Source organism: Nelumbo lutea, chromosome 5 (genome assembly GCF_056320005.1).
Source record: "Nelumbo lutea isolate HS-2025 chromosome 5, American lotus-T2T, whole genome shotgun sequence".
NCBI lineage: Eukaryota > Viridiplantae > Streptophyta > Magnoliopsida > Proteales > Nelumbonaceae > Nelumbo > Nelumbo lutea.
Window position 1 is genome coordinate 55,799,059 of NC_142688.1, and position 23,335 is coordinate 55,822,393.

At 35.1% G+C, this 23,335-nt stretch overlaps 1 protein-coding gene across 1 annotated transcript; it reads left to right on the forward strand.

Moving 5' to 3' along the window:
• The first annotated feature begins 15,624 nt into the window (after positions 1 to 15,624).
• Positions 15,625 to 23,335, forward strand: LOC148852536 (ER-based factor for assembly of V-ATPase). The gene is made up of 4 exons (XM_088946267.1): positions 15,625 to 16,105; positions 16,207 to 16,345; positions 22,687 to 22,772; positions 22,936 to 23,335. Exons 1-4 carry the CDS (start codon positions 15,836 to 15,838, stop codon positions 23,059 to 23,061), a joined length of 621 nt encoding a protein of 206 aa, XP_088802393.1. The 5' UTR covers positions 15,625 to 15,835; the 3' UTR covers positions 23,062 to 23,335.

A 23,335-nucleotide genomic window follows, 5' to 3' on the forward strand; every position in this document is an offset into this window, starting at 1 on the left:
CACTTCCATAGATATTCCTCATTTGATTGATTATACTGTGAAGATGGTTTAGGCTCGTGTGAAAGAATATCTAACCAAGACAACTTCCATAGATATTCCTAATTTGATTGATTATACTATTGGTGGATTCGTGCTTTATTCATATACAGAATAGAATGGATCCTCATTCTGAAACAACAAGCCATGGGATTCAACAAGATCAGAGATTTTAGTAGTGCTACAAAGGTTTAGACTAGGAAAAGACTTAAACTATACAAAATTGTCAATTAAGAGAGAACCCAAATTGGTGGTGGACTGGATGCAGGATGAGGAAAGAACTCCTTGACAATATAGAAACATTATGAGGGAGATGATGAGCTCAAAAGAAACAGAATTGTATATGCAACTTGGGTTTATAGATCAGCTAATAGATTGATAGATGCTTTGGCAAGCAGTGGACAGAGATCTTCAACCCCAATATATATAGGAGTTATCTGAAAAGACAAGCATGCAAGATCTTCAACCTGCAATCTGAGATTACCAAAATAGGAAGAATGAGTAGTAAAATTTTGAATGAGAAATACAAACCTTAGTAGTCTGGGTAGCAGAGAACAAAGCTATTTGCCTTTCCTAGCATACCACAAGACACCTCAATTAACTCAAGATGCAGAGAACAAAGTTGCTAACATTAGTGTGGTATTGGAAGTGATGAAGATACAAGCCATTTAGACAATCCTTTCTACTTTGTTAAATAATTTGTCTTTTTAGTAATATTAAAATAGTTGCTACGCTTTTTGCTTTAAGGTACTGAATGAAGATTTGAAGTTTGACATTCCATTTCTTTGTGATTTTGATGCTGCCAGAACCTATATTTTCCCAAGTTTTGGCTTTGGCTACTTTGTTGCTATAGATGTTGGTTCTAGAATATCATTCAGAGATCTAATTTGGGACTAATTTGTATCATTAAATCATTATGCAACTATCATATAATTGGGACTCATTTATCTACTTTACAGATTTCAATAATATTTGCCTTGGTTCAAATTCAGTAGCTTTCTTTTTGTTTTTTTTTGGGTTATCATGCATTTGACATTCCTTTTTTGTCCATTTTTTGGTTGCACCTAAAGAAATATTTATGAGTTAAAATATTGTTTTATGAGGGATGCCATTTGCTTTCTTTTAGCAATACCTCTTAGTTTTCTGTATAGCTTCTCACTGTATAGTTGTTGATTTATGTCTAGGGATAATTGCCCTTTTTTTTGGCTAATGAAATTATACTTTATTAGGATATACTCTTCCATGCCTTGATTATTTGTGTGAAGCCATTGGTAAATACTACAAGATGGTTTGTTGATCCATGACTGAGCTTCACATCTCAAAAGTTAATGAATCTGTGTATCAGTGGTGTGAAGTATGTGCTCCATTTGGCAATGATCTCCAATGGGGTGTAAGAAGAGTCTTAAAGAACTGAGTGGCAATCTGTTTTGAATATGTGAGTTTGAGATTTCGATACCATTTCAATAGGATAAAATAAATGATGGAAGGTTTTGGGATTTTCTGAGCAGAGAGAACAAGTTAAATCTATGTAGCCAGTGATAACATTTGTCTTTTGTTGATAAACATTTCCATGATATTTTCTATACGAAAATTTGAAACGGTATGGATGAGTTCATTTCACCATTTGGGTGCTACTGTCTAGTGATACAGAGAATATGAAGATATTAATTCGGGGTGATTTGCAGACTGGAAAGATAGCTAGTGTATCTAAAATTGGCTTCTAAAAAAGCAGATTTCCAGATTTGATGAGACTTGAAACAGAGAGATAACAAGGTTTGAAAGTGAATGACAGAGAGAAGCTGGGGAATTTCCAACATTTTGATCCTTATTTGAAGGAGTGTTATGAAGAAATCGATCCTTCACTGTCGTCAGCGGAATCTGATGAAGTACATGTTCTTGCGATTGATGATAGTTTGTTGATCGGAAAGTAATTGAGTGTCTTCTCAAGATCTCTTCTTGCAAAGGTCATTTTCAAAATTTTCTTCGTTGCATTTGGTTCTCATCTTGTTCTTTTCGTTTTTGTAGTGTTCTGTTTTGAACTTTTTTTTGTTATCTAAATAAATATTGTTGAAATCTTAGTTACTGTTGTGGATAGTGGAAGGAGTGCTCTGAAATTTCTGGGTTTGGATGGGGAAGAAAACTTTGCAGTCGGCATGGGTGTAAGAGAATTTAGTAAGTTGTAGGCAAATATAAATGATTCCTTGGAATTATTTTTTTAGTGATTAAATCTTTTCATCTGATATTAATTGCAGGATTTGAAGTTGAATATGATAATCACTGATTATGCCTGGGATGACTGGATATGAGTTGCTCAAGAAAATCAAGATTAATTAGATTCAATTCATATATAATCTTATAGCATTTCAATGGATTAATTCGAAAATACTGAATTCGATAATTACTTATTTCCTTAATCTTTCTATGCAGGAATCTTCGACCTTCAAAGAGATACCTGTGGTGATTATGTCATCCGAAAATATCTTGTCTTGGATTGACAGGTATATTAATTAAATATATCATAACACTTTTTCTAGTAATCAAAATTGAAGTATATGAATAGAAACATGCTTGAGACACTGTCGAGTCCATTTACAAAACAGAAAATGTTCAAGATGCATCTGAGTGGGTATGGTTGCTAGATTATTTGCTGGGACAATCACTAATATCTGTTTAAAACAGTCTGAGAGAAGAATTCATTTCGTTTATTAGCTTTGACAGTTAGAAGGGGACATTGGGAGATGTTAGGAGCTGGTTTATGTTCTGTTTTGTCTAAAATGAGCATGTGCTTGAGGAAGGGCAGAGGAATTTATGTTTTGTAGCAAATATGAATTGTTGATTAGTAGATCAGTCCCTATGTTAAATTAATTATTTGGAAAAAAATGAAAATGAACAATCTGCAAGTGTTATAGAATGGTAGCTGGAAGTGAAAATCATTGTGCATTTACAAAGTATCATGGTATGATGGATACAAGGCTATCTTAATTAAATACATTTATTCATATGCTTCTTATCTTCAATATTGTAGTCTCAGCAGCAAATATGGATTCTTCAAATTCCTGTACCAATATCCGAATTATGAGCTGACCTAATTTATGGTGAATCTGTTTTATTAGGTTTTGGTAGCTGAGGAGTCTAAAATTGCAGAGATGGATGCAAGCTTCAACCGGAGAAGCTGAAATACTTAGAATTTCTGTGGAGACGCTGAAAGACTTAGAATTTCTGTAGAGACGTTGAAAGAGTTAGAGCTTGTTCAATTTAAAAATGAACATGCATTCAGAGATGCACTACATTATTTGACAATTTGATTTTTTTAAATTTTTGTATTTGAACAATTGCATTCTGTATTTAAACAAATTTTAGATATTATAATAATTAATCTCCTAATTAATAGATATTGTTTCAAATTGCATTTTTATATAAATTTAACTTTTGATGGATGGGATTTGCATTAAGCACGACTCATAAAGCAATACAAAATACAGTACAAAAGGTATAAACAAAAATATGGCAAATGACTATTAAAAAAAAGTTCTAAGTCGGCAGTCTTATTTACCGCCAACATAGCCAATAAATAAGAACCTAAGGCCACGGTCAGAAACATCTAAGCCATGGGAGGATTTTTGAGAAAAAGCTAAAGTGGCGGTCTTTTAGGACCTACGCCGGCAGTCAAAACCGTTGACTTATTAACGATAACCCGGGGGCTTCAATAGACTGCCGCTTTAGAGCAACATCAAAGGTGGCAGCCGTTTTAACCTAAGCCGGCGGTCCAAATCTAAGGCAGCAGCTTTTTAGGGAGCGGGCGCATGACCGCCAGATTTGACCTTTTTTCTTATAGTGATTCCAGGTAGAAACTAGAAGCCATTCAATAAGAAACAACTATTTGAGAGAGTTCAGAACTTTGATGTATCTATCTGAAGCTCTGATGTATACACGACTTGAGAACTCTGAGAAACAACAACAATGAAAACAGTTGAGTTGAGAGAGTTGAGAGAACTACGAAACTAGCATAGAGTTGAGAGACAATCTTGCCTCAATGGCTAAGAGGACAAACTTACTTCAATGGCAGAAATAGAGAGTTGAGAGAACTGCGAAAAAATTCATGGCGAATGGCTTGAAACCCTAACCTTCTATTGACCCGCTCCTTGTTTGACAGTTCAACTCTTACATCAGCTTCTCTCTCGTCCCTCTCCTTGACCCAAGTGACCCTAATCCTTTTTGGCCCAATGGGTACCCTCGACCCAACCCACCCATACCTCTTTTTCCTTGATCCTAATGGGTCACTTGACCCATATAACCCACTGCTGAAATGGGTGGGTTGGATGGGTCAAAAGGGTTAGGGTCAAGAATGCCACCCCTAGGAAGAATTGAGCCTTGTAAAGGAGAGACTGCAAGGCACCAATAGTTTTCTTATACAACGAGGCATTTAGAAATGGAGTGCTTGAAAACTGGGACCGGATCATCTACCCATGGAGTGCGCCCCACATCCCATCCCATCCATGCATTGGGAGTATTAGAATAGCACACACAAATCAATAAATCCAAGATATATTTGCACTGAGAGAGGAAAAAAACCGACTTGTGAATCTCTTAAATACAAGAAAATAATATAGATAACCTAAGTCCGTTGAGAGTAAATTATTGTTGCATAGCAATAATCCCCAATAGATTTTTGGAACTTAGGCGGTTTCCATCAACAACTACGACACTTCATCAAGAGAACTTTCTCCAACGTTTTTAATCTACAAATTATCCTAACTGGATGAAATGAGCACCAATATGGAGAGATCAATGAGCAATGGTCTAGCGAGATCAATAGAAAACGTTCATATTGTTGGAAGGGTTAGAAATCATATTAAACATGGCTAAACCAGGTATAGTGGTTGGCCGATTTTTTAAAATTTTTCTAACTCTACCTAGGAGTCAATTTTCCAATAATTTTGAAATTGGACATTTTAAGATCAAACTTGCATTGAACTGGACTAGATTTGAAAACTAAATTAAAACTGATTATACCTAATACGAAGATCATAATGTGTAGCTCCTAGAGTGGTAGTTCATGCTCAATATTAATTCCAAAGTCAAACTCTAACTGAAGATGGCATAGTGTATACGTAAAGCCGATTCAGAATTATAGTTTCAATAAAACTTGTTTCCAACTTGCTTGAATCGATGTAGGTATATGAACCTGATATCCATTGATGTTTTTCTTGCAAAAGCACAATAGAGAACTAATGGAAATCATCCCTTATCACAATTGGGTTGAATTAGGGTTTTTGGAAGGCAAGGGAGAAGAGAAGAGAGCAAGAGAGTGGAGAGAATTGGTGAATTCCCCCTTCCCCTCTCAGTCCCTTATATAGAGCACTTTCCTAATTTGATTAGGAGTTGATCCATATCAAATTTGGATCATGACTTTATCTATAATTGATAATCATTATCTTCCTAAGAGAATATATTCTCCATACCCATTTTCAATCCAAATCACATGACAACTTAACTAATCATATTAGTAATGAGCCTTAGGCCCATTTTCCTTAATGCTTTGTGTTTCAATGAATATTGTATAACATGGCACCCACAAAGGTCTCATACAATTTCACAAAGGGTTCTACCCCACCTTTAGAAGGGCTTAGGCCGAATTCACTACTTAGGATTTGAGAACCCCTGACACAATCAACTTAGGCTTAGTTTGGGGCCAACATTTACAAATCAATGACCCTTGGATTCAGCTAGCTTATAAAGACCCAAGGATAATGAACTTATGCAAGATAAATTTCATTAGATAATCATCCTTATAATAGTCTCTTACACCTAACTTCTTGACCCATAATCATCAAAACATTGCCCATAGGGAAAGATTTCTTCCATGACTACAAAATGCATTGTCACACTCTCTACTCGGATGAATCCTGGGATTATCTTTTGCAAACCTTTTTCATAAGATAATAATATAACATATAAATACGTTTTGCAAATTGCATTTCAAGTACAGTTGAGATCCACTACCGGTAGTTTAGGTTTCCATTAGAGAGAGTGTAAACCCTATTATTCACTTTGTCTAACAAAGGAACCGATCCTATCACTATGATCACCTACACTGGTAATTTCTTAAACTGCCCTAATATACTCAGATATTTGATCCTCAATGCATCTCACTGGTTGGCATATAAAAGATAATTCAGTTCTAAATCATGTGTAGTATCATAATCTAGTCTAGGGTTAAATTCAATTTTCTAGTTTTTTCTATTTATTTTCAAGGTCAAGGGCATAACTGAAAATTGGTTTGGATTCAGTGTTTCTTCTAAACACCCATTGGTTGTTCTTGGGGTTTAACCCTAGTAGGGGGTCATAATAATTGATTTCACCTCCATTGAAATTCACTATCCTCGCCTAAAATGAAATCACAATTGAATTTTACTAACCTTATCACATTCACAATTCACACATACATCTGTTACATTACTAAAAATCATTTCACAACCTTAGTTTCACTAGGAAATTAGTCTCATCACAAATTCATAAAAGATATTCACTTCACAATACTAAATAAACTCAATCATCACATTTCCCTCTTGATTTTTAACACATGTGATGGTTATAATCATCACTAATCACCCAAAAGTTCTGTTGAACCTAGTTCGATTCCCTATAGCAAGCTATGGTAGTCTTCTAGAAGAAACCCTAATCAAATCGATGGTGAGGATGAGCCCTAATTTGATCTTCCTTTTGTTACCTGCTCTGTTACCATATGAAAGATGGTACAACATAGATACAGTGGAATTTGAACCAAAAAATAAAGAATGAGAAGATGAGAGAAGGGAGGATAAGAGAAAAAGAGAGAAGAGAGAAGAGAGAAAAGAGAAAAGTGTTGAATTGTTTTAGAGGTTGAATTACATATATGCCCCTGGTTATGATATATAATGGACAGGAGTGTCCAAAACATAAGATAAAAGGACATGTTTGTCCTACCACCCAATACAATCTTTCACAATTACACCATGATACATTCTTGCTTAACTTTATACATGTTAATTTAATACTTCAATATTCACTCACTCAATCATAATATACAATTCACACACTAATGCATCTTTACCAATTCAACAACACTCTCACACAAGTGCAGATAATGAAATTCATAACAATGCCAAACCACAAGACATATTGATATTAATCAGGTACACTTGAACAACTCTAAACTTATTTCAAACAAGAGACTCATAACTTTATAATGCAACATTAACTTAGATGCACATTATGCACGATAGATCTAACCAACACCTAGCAATTTGATTGGATATTGCGATGAGATAGAAACTTCCCCCAAACACTTGCAAAATTCAAACAATGTTGTTAAGGAACCTTTTAAAGAGATCAACATCTTCGGAAACACTTCCATTGGATTTCAACAAATATTTTCCTTTTTAATTCTTGTTTAAGTTCAGCCATGGAACCAAACCCAATAAGGATTATGGTTTCTAAGGAGGATTGACTAAGTTCAGTCTTGTGGAGAATCTGTGAAATGCATTATACAACTGATTACATCAAGACCCTAAAAATATAAGTATAACTTTATGTAGTCTTCTTGTTGTGTTGTTGTAGCAGATCATTCTTGTGCAGCTTCAAAGTCATTTAGTTCTTAATCAACCTTGATGCATGATATACTTGGAACTTCCTTAGATGGAAAGATGATGATAATGATGGTGTAGACAATCATTGAAGCACAAACAACCAACTTAATAGAGCTTCCACTTCATCATCTATAGCATTCTAGCTTTTATACTTATTTAGCACCAAAAAGCTTATAAAAATGAGTTCATTATCATCAAAATGCATAGGGTTAATCACAACTAATACCTCATATAAGGGGAACTTGAGGCCGACCTTGTGGTTGTTCTCGATCAAGCATACACATGCAACCCGTTCTCCCCTTCCTCAGGCACCTAAGCCCATACTCGATGGGAATAAGGTATTATTCAATATTCTTATGCATGTTTGCCTCAATGAAGGAGAATAAAGTATCATTAAACCTAGGCTGGGACATCCTGAGTTTCCTCTTTGTTTTGGTCCTCAACCTCGGCAATAGAAGAAGGAACGAATTCCTCATCTACCTCACCATGGACATCCTCCTCAAACTTCACTCCCAAAATGCCCACCTCAAGCTTAACCTTGTGGGCATTTGTCACAGGGACCACCACTTAACCACCTTTCACTGAGACGAGCTTTCCACCATAAAAATAAAGACAAAGACGATATAATGGGGAGAGTGGACTTACTAGAGAGGGGCTCTACATTAAAGATAAGAACACTTAAAGATGAGGACCTAAGTTGAGATCCACTAAACGCTCTCGCTTAAATGATAAAGGCACCTAGTTTTGTTCCTTTACCTTTATAGGGACACCAAAGACCCAAATGGATCAATGATCAACAATCTAGATCATACCCCACAAACGATGCCCATTCACTAGCTAATATGTGTCTAAGTGCCCATTCATGTGCTTGGAAGGTAGAGTGTCACACCTAACTCCCTTAAGTTTGAGTTTCGAATTTTCAAATTCTGGCCTCCTGTGTGGTCTCCAATCATTGCAATTAATATTTGAACCAAGACGGGTTATGACGCCAATTATTCAACCTAGTCCAAACTGATAATTGAATAGGTCTATAGCCAAGCACATAAGCACATAAAGAGATTGTTGGCACGAATACATCACTCGACTTTAAAACTAGGGACAACTAATGTGGGTGTAAATGTCCAAGGCTGAATCGCCACAGGATGTTGATGTGGACGACACATGGAGAACAATGCAGTTTGGTTGACGTGGAGAACGATGATGTGGCACTCTTCCACTTGCCACAGAGTTGAGCAACAGTGCATACCATGGAACTTAGACAAAGAGAGACACATGGCCACCAACTAAAGCCCAAATCTCCCACCCTTTTCTCTACCTTTCACGCGAAGATTGTTGAATGATCCCCTAGAACATTAGCCGATGATGACCTTGGGACATGACATGTTTCCCTTAAAGCAAGGAGCAAAACGATACTCCCCCATGGGTATGTAAGGGTGTGCTGCCCAAGGTACATTTTTTCTATACTCTTTGGCATTTTAACTCTCTTGCTTTCTAGCTTACATTGCTCAACTACAACCAATATGACCTATCCAATCTCTTCATTTCCCTTACTAACTTGAGCATTGGAGTGCTTCTCCTTGAGGAATCACCTTAGGGTCTCTAACCTTTTGTGTGTGCAAGTTGTTGGATCTCATTTGCTCATCCATCTCACATGACATTTCATTTGTTGTTTATTCATATCAGCTCAAACAATATCACTTGGCATGGGCAAATGAGCCAACTTGTTGTCAAAGGGATGGAGTTAAATGTGGAAATGGAATTAATGGTTCATTTGATAGGTAGGAGGGTGATTATGATAATGCTACCAAGCAAGGGTTTAAAAAGGGATGATAACAATAGGGATGCAAATGGATCAATCATAAAATTTGTATTGACCAACCTAAAATGTTACAAGTAAGAGTGACAACGGTACCAAACACAACCTGAGTTTAACAATAAATCTATAGAATGAATTTGTTCATATCCTTAGGGAAGGAAGTTTGTCAACTGATTGCTTGGCCAACTTTGCTTATGATCATCATGGTGACTTTTTGTTCAACTCTAGACCAAAACTTCTAGTATCTTGTCATGGTTGTTTGTTTAATGATAGCTTTTTAATCCATGATTATGAACAAAATAATTTTTTTTGGTACGCAGTAGGTAGGCATTCATTATGAGCTACCTTATTGCCTCGTATAGCTTTTGTTATGGTAAGCTATTTATGCCCTCCCTAATTTAGGCATCTTACTTTATTTATTAATAAATTGGTGACCACCTCTCCAGGATTAAATTTTGGGGCTAAAAAAACTTTTTAATAAGTTTTGGTTTTGGGAGAAAAATTATAGAACCCAATTCACTCTCCTCTCGGGTTAGGCTACTTGAGCCATCACTAACAAGTGGTTGCAATGGGTAGACTTATTAATAAGTCAAGTCTGGTATGAATTGGATAGGACCTGGTCCTAACCCAATAAGAAAATAGGCAGACCTAGTCCTAACCCAAACCCTATGAGCATTGTTAGTAAGATGCCAAAATTTTGTCCTATTGGGAACCATCCAATTATACTTAACATGCTTAAAACCTAATAATTTAATAATAAACATAATGGTGGGATTAAATCCTTATTGGTTTTGGATAAGGTGGAAAGGTTGCCTTCCCAATTATTACCAGGTCTTAAAAATCAAACCTAGGTCTAACAATTGGAAAAGAGCCTATCCTAGACCTTGCATAAAATGGCTGGATTGGTTCAAGTAGCGTGAGCCAATTACAACTTGAATGGACTATATACATACATAAATACATATATAGATACATAAGTGCATACTTGCATGATTAATCACAAACCCAACCCATGAGTTCAATTGCACCTTAGGGAAGGGGTACAAATACAAATACATACAAAATATTTGGTTTTATGCTCTACATATTTGTATTTGTACTCCTTTGGAAGGAGTACAAACACAAATATGTAGAGTGCAAAACCTTGTACTTTGTATTATTTTGTATGTATTTGCACTATACATGTTTGTATTTGTACCCCTTCCAACTTGAGCCTTATTAATTCAATTGGATACAATCTTGGCAAAAAATTCAGTATATCTATTACTTTAGTAAGAAACTAGTAATTGTGCACATATGTTACACTTGCAAATTTCATATTACAATTACAACTACTATTACTATCATCCTTATTTATCACACATTTTGTTTAATATGATGAATATATAATATGAGAGAATGGAGATGTGCCCAAACTTTTCATAGAAAAAAATTATAAACTTTGTATTCTATATATATTTGACCCACCTTTTGTATTTTTGTAGAAAAAATGGGTTGACTCATTTGGCTTGTACATTTAAATAAGTTACCCACCGTCACGATAGAAGAGTAGTTTCTTTTCTAATCAATTTTAAATATTGTATTCTATTTTCATCATTAATAAAAATAATTTTTGCTTATTACAATGAATATATGAAATTAGAGGTGTGCCCAAAATTTTATAATTTTTTATATTTTTGTTCATTTCGAAATACTACTATTTCATTATGACATCATGGGTTGATTGATCAACCTATTTATTCTAGATGGTTGAACCATGACCTACCTTTTGTATAGGAAAAGAGTTTTGTTTCCTGGTCTCTTTTTAATTTTGTAATTTTGTAGTTTCCATCATTAATAAATATGTTTCTTATTTATCGTGGTTGTTTTTTGTTTAATATGATGAAAGCATAATATTAGAATGTTCCAACATTTTCTATAAAAATTTCCTAGTTTTTGTACTATATCTATTATTTTTTGTATTTTTATTTAATTATGACACGATGGATTGATTCATTGCGATGATTTGACTAAGATGGTTGAATCAATGACCTACTACCCAAATGGAAAAAATGGTTTTACTTTTTGGTTGGATTTAAAAGTATAGTTTTTTATACTATTGATAAAATTATGTGTTATAGCCATGAAAATTTAATTAGTAAATCTTTTATACAATATTAATGCACTTCAATGGTTATTGAAAACCAAATTCCTTAAATATAGGATTAGTGAGAGAAAATATGAGTTTAATACATTAGTTGTAGGTCTTAATGAAAGGGAATTGGATGAGTTATAAATGATTATGACAGTTTCATCAATATTTTTATTAGAACCTATGCAACAAAGACGAGTCCAGATTTGGTGCAAACACTAGTGTATGAACTTGATTTTATGACCAATTAATCAAATCAATTGATCCATCACCATAAATTTAATAATTGCAAAAATGTTCACTTGGTTAAAAATCAAACGACCTTATCGGTTGAACTGTTGACCTATTTCACCAATTCGATAAGACATTATTATTATTTTTTTTATTTCTAGATATTTTCATTATTAATAACAATAGATCTTTATTCTTCATACACCTTTTCTGTTTAATTGGATGAATATATAATATTAAAGGCATGCTCAATTATTTTGTAAATTTTATAAAAAATGTTATATTTGTATTGTCATGGTTTTATTAGTGTTTTCTATCCTATACTCAAATCAATTGGTTACCCTAGTTAATTTGTCACGTAACCAAAATTCTGGGTCCATTAACCCCAAAAGTATTTGTCCACAAAAAAAAAAAAAAATCATTGATTTAACCACCATGTTATTTGCATAGCAAAATAAATTGTTGAACCATTTAAACTAGTAAACAGGTTCATGGGTTAAACATTTTATTCTCTTTGTTCCTAATTTTTAATTGTATTTTTTATCATTTATAAAAATTATTATTATTTATTACACTTATTTTCAACATGATGAATATATACTAATAGAATTGTACCCACATTTTCTATAAAGTTTCTAATTTTCTATTATTTGTTTTTATTTATTTTTAAATTTTTATTATTTTAATTATAACATTATAGGTTAACCCATTTGACCTAGATTATTGAATTGCTCACCAACCACCTATGAAAAAAACCATTTTGATTTTGGGGTGATATTTAATTTTGTATCCCATGTCTATCATTAATAAAAATAGTTCTTATTTTCATAATTATTTTGTTTAAAATGATGAATATACAACATTAGAGATATTCCCACGTGTCTTTTTTAAAATTTACATTCTTCATTTTTTCGTTTTTTTATCTTTTTGAAATACTTATTATTTAATTATGTCATCATGTGTTGATACAAAATGTTGGATCATCAACCCACCATCTGGATAGGAAAACAACTTTGTTTTTAGATTTCACCCACATTATATAAATAATTCTTGCTTATCACACCTAATCTTTTGTTTGATATAATTAATATATAATATTAGAGATGTGTATAAAATTTTCTTTAATTTTTAATTTTTTGTGATTCTTTGTACTCTTCTATGTTAAAAATTTTATTATTTGATTAACACATTATGGGTTGGTTCATTAGACCTAACCGCTAACCTATTATCCAAAGAGGAAATTGGTTTTGTATCAAGGTTGACACTAAATATTGTGTTACATTTTCATCATTAATAAATTATGGGTAAATTTCTTAAACTACCGCTATGGTTTAGTTAATTAACTAACTCTACCTTACTGTTTACATATATTGTCTTAATTATCCATACTGTTTCTAATAACTAACATCATTGTTAAAACGCTAACAAAAAAAACAAAATGTCTAATTTGCCCTTCACTTACCTTCTGACGATGGTGAGCAAGCAAACAAAGAGAAAAAACTAGAAGAGTATATGATGGTGGCAATAGGGTAAAACTAGGTCAAATTGAAATCCATTTTTCCGAATTGAAACAAAATCACTGTGGATCTTCTTTGAATTCACGATCTCCAGCGCTGGCGGCAGCAACCCCCTCCGCCTTTGGTCTCTCTCTCTCTCCTTCCTCTCCTCCTCCTCCTCCTCCTCCTCCTCTTCCTCCTCCTTCTTTCTCTTCTTCTTCTTCCTCTCTTCCCTCTTGTCTCTCTCTGCGTTAGTGCATCTTCCTTTCTTGTTGATGCTTGTGAATCAGGGATTGAGATGTATTAGCGAAACATAAACTTTTCGCATTCCCCACCAGCCCTCTTCTCCCTCCAATCTTTGAAACCCTTCAGATATTAGTTTTGAAGTCTCCAACTCTCAGCCACTCTTTTGTCTTCTCAAAGACCTCCAACCCTCTTCTCCATTGTATCACTGCGTGTGGCTTTTGAGGTAAATGGGGGATGAAGAGAGAGGTTGGTGTAGTGGAGGGTATTCAATGGCGGAGGAGGGAGTAGTAAGATGTGGGATGAATTAGAGTAGTAGAGTTGATTGAACTTGTCTGGATTCGTGATATTGTAATAGAGCGCAAGAGCAGATGTTGCTGTGTTTGTTTCATTAAAGGTTTCGCCGATTGATACTTTTGTTGCCCAAACTGCTATCCACGCGCCACCACCATCACCTCCAACACTGCACGTTGACCCCATTCATCCCTGCTTCCTTTTGAGATTCCCCAAAGAAGCCTTCCCCATTCTCGGTCCAAGATGGGTTTATGAAGAGAATGTGTGGTTTGTTTGAGTAGTCAAAGTCGTCATCAATGAACAATAATTCCATTTTGGTCTGAGATGCATGCAACCAACCCTATTTCAGGCGAACTCTGGTTTTAGGCAAGTTTCATGCGAGCTTTGGAACATTGTTTTAGGTGAGCATTAATTTCAAGCGAGCTTCGGGCAAAGAGTAATATTAGATTTAAAAAAAAAAAATTAACGGCAACGATAGAATTAGTAGATTCTCAAAAACAATATGGGTGGTTTAAGACAATATTTAACGTATAGGTTGTCAATTAGCTAAACAGTAGGAGTAGTTTAAAAAATTTACCTATAAATTATTTAAAAAAAAATGTTTCTTGGTCTCTTTTTAATTTTGTAGTTTCCATCATTAATAAATATGCTTCTTATTTATAGTGCTTGTTTTTTGTTTAATATGATGAAAGCATAATATTAGAATGTTCCAACATTTTCTATAAAAATTTCCTAGTTTTTGTACTATATCTATTATTTTTTGTATTTTTATTTAATTATGACACGATGGATTGAGCCGAGTCAAGCCATTTCCAAATGGGGCCTAAAATGGTGAGGATGAAATTTGAGATTTATTTTATCTAATCATCCATTTCAAGGGCCTATTCAAACTAGGGATGGATTTGAGCCGAGTCAAGCCGAATAGTTAGCTATTCGAGCTTGGCTCGCCAAGACAGTATGAGGCTCAAGCTCTATTTGAGCTAGAGACTTGAGCTCAAGTTCGACTTGAGTCAAAAGCTCATAAGCTCGAGGTTGACTATGAGTCAAATGCTTTATAAAAGTAAAAAAAATTATATATAATTTTTTTTATTTGATATTTAAAAATTATATAATTATAAAAATTAATTATTATTATATATAAAAATAAAAATATTATATATATTTTAGTATGTATGTATGAATGTGTATGTAGAAGCTTGATTAGGCTCACGAGTCAAGCTTTATTAGGCTTTAACTCGACTCGATTAGTAAACAACCCTATAAATTTGACTCAAACTCAACTCAAAACTCGATTTAAATTAAACTGAACTGTGCTTTTCATGAGCCAAGCTCAAAGGTAATATTGTATACAGGGCTATCTATGGACTCTGAAAGTCTGAAATCTTATCAAACATTGATGCCATTGTCCCGGATTCGAATGATATCAAGTTGGATTTGGACTTTACGATTTAACTCCACCAAATATGATTAAGATCCGAATTGATTACATTATAATATATTTATTTTAATATATATATATATATATTCATATATATAATTTATATAATTATATAGAAAATATAAAAGTATAATTTTATATAAAAGTTATATTATACTACATATAACTTTATATAGATAAGAAATTCAATTTTTTGTATTTATATTAATTACTTATTTATAAAATTTAAAATGTAATAAATTTTTATTTTTTTCTTTATTTAAAAAATGAAGCAAAAGCGGATTAAAATCGAAATTCGATCCTCGATCTTCAAATTCGATCATATTACGGATCAGATTTGGACTTCACTTTTCATTTAGATCCGAATCCGATCCGTTTACAGTCCATGGAGAATGTCCTCTATGATGTGGTTCAATAGAATTTGTTGCCCGTAGAGTTGAGTGACTACACATCAAAACTAAAAGGTCTGCGTGACTCCGTTTTTGTTCTGGTGCACAAGCCTAGGTTGAGAAAACTGGGGATATGGCGACAACAGATGAGACGGCAAGTTCAGGTGGTTTGGTCATCGCCAACAATGAAACCATCCGCTCTTTCCTACGGTCGGCCTCCAAGGATTCAAATCTCACTGACGAGCTCCGAAAATCTGCTTCCAATCTCTTGTCTCAGACCTCTGTTCCATACAAATCACTGAAGATTATTTGGTTTGCATCTCCCTCTTCCACAAGACCTAAGCTTCTTCAGCTCTTCTCGGGCTCTGATTTCGTCTTCTCCAGCCCCAAACCCAGGGAGAAGGTATTGCGGGATTGACAAAGAGAGTAAAAAAAGTGCCCCAAATTTTTATTCTCCTGTTCTGTTTCTTGTTCTGAAATGGCATTTTTGTTTATTTATTTCAGAGTGAAGAGTTGAAGGTGAGGCTGAGAAGGCTTGAAGAATTGGCAGAACAAAAGGCTTATGAACAGATCGTTAAGGATATAATGCCGGAGAAGTCTACTAATGAACCTTTCTCATCCTACAAAGATCAATTAGGGTTCGGTAAGGATCTTATTTTCGTTAATTATAAAAAAAAAAGGATCTTGTTTTCGTTGTTGTTCAATGGTTATTACTTGTTTGTTTGAAATTAAATCCTTTTTTGCAGCATATCTGGCTTAATATCCATGTTTTGAATCCTCGAGTAAATTAATTCTTATAGCGAATTGTTATTTTCAATAACTGGACGCCATTAAAATTCGGATGAACTGCTGACATTTAGAATATTTTCGCGTAAGGTTTATATTATTAGTTTTTCTCACCTGCTTTCTACATTTTTATTGCTATTCTTTCTTATTTTTAACTTTACTATGGAAATAAAATCCTTTAAATTTCTCTTTATATTATAATAACAAAATAAGTAAAATGATTTCATCTATTAGATACTTGGCAAAGGTTAAGGGAGTTTGCAGAGTTTAAAGAAAGGTGGGAGTTGGTGGATCTCCCACTGATGGGAGGCTGAATATACTTGGACTAATAACAACGATGAATCAGCCTTTTTATATCAGTATTAAATTCAGACCAGGGAGTGGAGATCAGATAGCATTTTGGAAAGACCCTTGGCTCAGAAACCAATCCTTAAATAAGCTATTCCCTTCTCTTTATTTGTTGATTAAGAGTAAAAATGCCTTGAATAAAGATTATGTTGAAGTTCTATTGATAAAAAAGATTATGTTGAACTTCTGGGGAGTCAGGTGCTATGGGGTCCAAAGCTGAGGCAAAGCCTAAATGATTGGGAGGTTGTGGAGTTCATGAGATTGATAGAGTTGCTGCAGCAGTTTAATCTGAATCCAAATGAACAGTATATTATGCTCTAGTCTCCAGAAACCTTGGGTAATTCTCAGTCGAATCTTTTTCCAGATTTTGGCTCCTTTAAATGCTGAAGCAGTCCCATGGATGTTGATTTGGAAAGTTAAATGGCCTCTGAAAGTGAAGTTTTTTGTATGGTTTGCAATTATCAACAGAATTTCTACTATAGATCACTTAAATAGAAGGGGTATCACCATTGTTAACCAATGTGTGGTTCTGTCAATCATAGGTGGAAGATGTAGCTCATATGTTAATCTGGTGACCTGTTACCTACTATATATGGAGCCATTTTCTGTAACTGTTCAAGGTAGTGATAGTGTTTCTAAGGGATCTGCTCTCTTTGATTGCGGCATGACCAGCCAAGATGTTTAGTAGCAGGGGAAAGATATTATGGCAATTGGTTAGTGGTGCCGTTAATAAATCAGCCTTAGAGACTAAGAGGTTGATTGGGAAGATAGAAAGGTGTCTGATTGAGTGGGCCAGGGTTCTGAAAGAGTTCAGTGGGTGAAGCAAGATCAGTTTATTTTTAGAATTATTTTTGTGGATTATTATAAATCATTAATAAGTGATCAAGTCTTATGGAATCGGTAAACTTTTTGTAGTATCTTTTCGTTTAGCCTTTGCTGTCCTTGGGGGGGGGGCGGATTTTGTATTTAGTTTGAGGGAACCTCATCCTGGTTAACTTAGATAAATGTCCTAAAACGCACAGGCATGATGTGAGGTGTTCCACTACCTGGAGGCATTAGGCATTGTTCAGAATACAAGTGGTGTAAGCCAACTTTTATGAGAATTGTAGTTTGGCAACCCATATTTAGAAGAGATCCTAATGGCTGCGAGTTGCCACAGATCTCAACTTCAGTACATTGAGCCAAATCCTAATCAGGAGGACACAAGGGTTTGGAGGTGGGAAGCATCAGGGTCATTTACAGCAAGTTCTTTCTATAAGTGACTGGTGGGCACAATTCCTAGCACGTTTCTGGCTTCAAAATTTGGTATTATACAGTCCCATTGAAGGTTGGATTCCTGGTGTGGACAGCTGCATTAAACAGATGCTTGAAAAGGGTAATTTGCTAAGGAGGGTTATGATGGTGGGCAGTGGCGGTTGTGTGTTGTGTAACGAATGTGATGAAATAGTGAATCATGCGTTGCATTGTAGGTTTGGGAGGAATGCTGGTTATGGATAAGAGAAAATTTTGGAGTGGAAGATTGTTGTTCGGAATTGATGCCTTTTTTCAGAGTTGGCATTGGGTCAAGTCTGTTGATGTCTTTTAAGCCTTCTCAATTGATGACGTCTTTTGTAAATGGGGAGAAGTGGTTGGAACTCCTTCCATAAAGGTTGTGGTTCCAAGGCTGTGGAATTACTATAGTTGTCAAGGTGATGTCTAGGTGGGCATCTAAGTGACAAGGTGCCCTTGGAGGGTAGCTTCAACCAAGCACCTGCGTATTTTTTGTATTAGGTGCTATTTTCTACATAATATTTTTGTATATATATATTTTTTATTTTATGACATTGTAACTTTATAGCTTTACAATAGATATTATTACATTAAACTTTGTGGGTTTATGATATTTTTTATAAATCTTATATTAGTTGCTTTTTATTATTTTCTTATGTTTTTGGATTCACACAAATTGGCGACGTAATATTGAACCCTTTAAAATATCATTTCCCCATCCCAAGGAGATTTGTAGATGGGAGGCAGATCTGGGATGGTTCTTTGCTTGCAAGCGAATGTATTGGCTCAAGGTTCAAAGCTGAGTCACTGGATAGTATTTGTAAATTAGACATGGAGAAAGCTTATACCACGTCAATGGAGTTTTATTCAATATCTCCTAAGAAGAATGGGTTTCAGGGTCAAATGGAGAAAGTGGATGGAAGTATGTCTATCAACAGAGAATCTTTCCATCTTGGTGATTGGTATCTCTAAAGGCTTCTTTGCTGTTGAGAGAGGGCTGAGGCAAGGTGATCCCATCTCCCCTTTCCTCTTCATCATTGTGGTGGAAGCTCTTGGCAGATAGTAAGTAGAGCTGTGGAGGGGGGACACTTGGAAGGTTTTAAGGTTGCAGCAAACAGTGAAACGGTGAGTTTACTTCAATTTGCCGATGATCCATTGACTTTTTTCAAGGCTGGCAGCCAACAACTTGCTTTTCTTGAGCTGCTTGTTGATTGATTTTGAAGCTGTTTTAGGCTTGAAGATCAACCTCCAGAAAAGTGAATCCATTCCTGTGGGTGAATTCTGAAACATTGCAAACCTTGCAGAAGTCTTAGGTTGCAGGATAGGTTTCCTCCCTTCCAAATTCTTAGGGCTTCCTTCGGGAGAAAATTACACATCGAAAGAGATTTGGGATCCGGTGATTGAGAGGGTCCAGGAAAAACTGGCAGGTTGGGAATTGATAAAAAAAATGATAAAAAAAAAAATGGCAGGTTGGGAAAAGCTTTATCTTTCAAAGGGTGGGAAGCAAACACTGATTCAGAGTGTTCTTTCAAATCTATCTACCTATTTTTTGACACTCTGTGGCTTCTGCTTCAGTTCTAGCTTCTTTAGAAAAGCTTCAAAGAGATTTCCTTTGGGATGGTAGAGAGGAAGAGAAGAAGTTTCATTTGATTGCCTAGACAGAAGTTTGTAAGCCAAAAAACCAAGGTGGTTTAGGTGTAAGACATTTGAAACAGATCAATGGAGCTCTTCTTTCAAAGTAGCTGTGGAGGTTTTGCTCATGAAAAGTAGGATTTCTGGAGATCCATTATAAGTTGCAAGTATGGAGAAAATGACTTGGGGTGGGAAACAAATCCTATAAATGAATCCTATGGCACAAGTTTATGGAAAGGAGCCGTGCAGAACAGGGAGGAGTTTTTCAAATTTGTTACCTTCAAAATAGGAATTGGAGAGAGAGAGTCCATTTTTGGGAAGACAGGTGGTGTGGCTCTCTACCCCTAAGCCAAGTTTTTTCTAGGCATCTATGCCATACATTACAGCTAATAAATCTGCCAAGATCAGGGGTTATGAAGTTTTAGGCGGACAGCAGGTTTGGATCCCTCGTTGCACAGAAAAGTAAATGACTGGGATTTGGAGGATCTCTCAAACTTGTTGCTTCTGTTAGGAGTAACTGAGTAAGACCTCAGGCTCAGCCCGATCTTGAAGATGGATCATGGTGGTTAAGTCAGAGTTCAAATTGTTTTACAGTAAAATCAATGTTTAAAAATCTGGTTGCTCGTCAAATCAGCGGTAGCCTGGGGCTGGATCTGGAAATTGAAGATAAATTGTAAGGTGATTTTTTTTCATGTGGTTGGTTGTGAGGGAAGAGTTCAAACTATTGATCTGCTTCAATCAAAAGGGATGGCTCATTGTTAACCATTGTTGCTTATGTGGGTTGGCAGCAGAGAATGTGAATCATACTCTCATACACTGCAAGTTCTCCACCGCAGTTTGGTCTCATTGTTTCAACCTATTTGGGGTCTCTTGGGCTGTTCCCCAAGATTTGGAATCAATGTTCTCATCCTGGAGGTTGGACAGCCTTTCAAAGTGGGGAAAGGTCCTCTGAAACATGGCACCTGGAGCAATCTGCCAGTCAGTTTGGAAAGAAAGAAACAGGACTTTTCATAATCAATCACTGCCAGTTGAGAGGATTTGTGGCAAAGTGGAGAGGGTTCTGGTGAAATGGGCTTCCATCCACAGCCTGTTCAAGGGCTTTGACTTTAGAATCATTTGGGATGAAAACTTTGTCTTTTGACCTATTCTGTGGTGTTTTTTTGTGATGTTTGCACTATTCTTGATGCTGTTGTTTTAAGGGAATCTCTCCCATAGATTTTTCTTTTCAGATTAATAAAGTTTCCATTTCCACCTTTCAAAAAATAATACCTGAATCAATAAATTAAGAACTTAAAGATTTTTATCCAAACAGCATACAAAAGATACCAAGGAATTATTATTATATTATCATTGTTCCTTCTCCTAGGATAAAAACAAGGGATTAGCACCTATGTTTTCTTTTCTTTCTTCTTTTTCTTCTCATAAATATTTTGCTTTTCTATGTTTTTATGAGGTTTATACCTATTTCATGAGGATTATGGTAAGTATTAGTCAAAGATTAATTTTCACCTAGTCAACTTTCTCTGGTCGCCTAGGTTCTCCTTGGTGCCTTGAAAACTATGGACACCACCTCATAGGGGCTTTCTAAAGCTCAACTTGGATGGCAGTAGCTTGGGAAATCTGGGCCCATCTTGAGTGAGGTGTTTCCAGAGATGAATGGAAAATGAAGGCAATGTTCTGAGGTACAATAAGAGATAAGGACTCTATTTGAGTGTTGCTTTTGGGTGCTCTTCAAGGATTAAGGCTGGCTAGAGAAATGAATGTGGAAAAACTAATCATCAAAGGTGGTGATCAATTGGCTGAAGCATCATGAGCAGGCTATGTGGTTGTATAGAAATGAACTCTAGGAACCAGGTGGCTGGACAGGAATATAGAGGTGACTGTGACAGCTTGGTGGATGCAAAGATCGGCTAATAGATGGAAGACACTATCCTAGCTTGGGGTACATGAATTTTTTTCTTTTTTGGTAACTGAGGTGTATGAAAGCTTGTACATATCTGTTTACTGTTTTTAATCATTAACATTACAGTTACTTACCAAAACAATGAAATAAAATAAAAATTATGGGAAAGAAAGCATAGGAAAAATGAGGGTTTTCAAATGAAATTTGGACCTCTTAAATGCAAAGGTGGAGGAGATCATTTGCATGATAATTGATATCTTCAGAACAGCAGAACAAAATCCTTTCAATCCAAGTTGATGGGGAAAAGTCAGTAATATGGAAGTGTTTGTTGTTTTCCAAGTTGACTTGGTTGGATTTGTGGTGGTGGTTCTTGCAATTTTTCCAACAAAAAGCCTTTTTTTTGTTTAACATGTCATTATGTTTATTGTTTTCCAGTATCAAAACAACATAAACTCTGGCTTTGTGACTAAATTTATTTGACAGCATTTTTGGGTGCTATGAACATCTCTTGACAGCAACTAGTCACTTGCTGATGCTACCATGTTGCTTGGGATTGTCACTTATAACTTTTGAGCTACTTACATAGATATTTAATAATTGTTGTAACAATATGCTTCATCTGACTTATTATCCATCAATACCCATATACTGCATTTTTTATGATATAAGTATGACATTGATTTCTCTAGTTGTGACTTGTGACACATGCGGCTTCATTCAAAGTAATAATGGTAGTTTGTAACTGCAAAATGTTACTACAGTGCAGCTATTAACTGCATTGTTTTTCCAACTTAATGAAGCTTATTTTCCCCTAAGATTTAGAGTCAGAGCTCTGCTATTATCTTCTTTTCTTTCTTTTTTTTTTTTCTTTTTTCTATCATTAGCTCTGCTATAAGCTTGTCCTTGCTGTTTTGATATTTTCTTTGTTTTTCCTTTAACTGTGTCAGTTGGTGAGGTAATTTTATTTTTGAGTTTCTCATTTGTTTTTACGATTTATTTATCCAATTGGAAGCTTTGAAGACAAGGCCAGCCTTAAATTTTTGCAGGACTGCATGTTGTTCTTACAATGTTTACTGGTTACTTGGTTGGATATGCTGCTTTCAGGGCTCTGTTCAATCACAGTCCTATCATGGTAACTTTCAGAAAATTCTTGGAAATGTTTTACCAATTTACAACTCTAGTGGGCCTTTCAGCTATTAAGTGCTGTTTTTTCTTTTTCTTTTTTTTTTTCTGTGCGTATTGGATATTTCAAAGTGATATTGGTGACAAGTGCTGCTCCTATTTCTAATGTGTAGAATGCTGCTGGAGGTATCCTTGGACTGGTGGGTGGTATGCTGCTGGAAACACTTCTTTTCATAATTAGAACTTCTCAGGATTTGAGATCCTCACCTTCCACCTCAAAGCTAAAGAAGAATCAATAGGAAGTTTCTAGAGGCTAGAATCTTGTGCATTCGGAGAAATAATGACGAATTGTATTCCTTGTACATTCCAACTAATGCAACTTCTTATCCATCCAATTGGAAGCTTCATGTTTGAAGTGGAAAATGCTATGATTTCAAGTGTTGTACAGTTTCTAATTTTTTACGAGCAATTAACAGCTAGTGTTCTAACTTTCAAGTGTTTGTATTTTACTAAGAAAAGGGAATGATGGAATCAAGTATGTGGTAGTAACCACAATAAATTGTTTTTCTGTAA

Excerpts from the sequence above, each read along its gene's own strand:
- LOC148852536 (XM_088946267.1), top strand. The coding sequence starts at position 15,836 with ATGGCGACAACAGATGAGACGGCAAGTTCAGGTGGTTTGGTCATCGCC. Across the intron at positions 16,106-16,206 it reads GCCCCAAACCCAGGGAGAAG|AGTGAAGAGTTGAAGGTGAG; the intron begins GTATTGCGGGAT and ends TATTTATTTCAG. Across the intron at positions 22,773-22,935 it reads TCAATCACAGTCCTATCATG|AATGCTGCTGGAGGTATCCT; the intron begins GTAACTTTCAGA and ends TCTAATGTGTAG.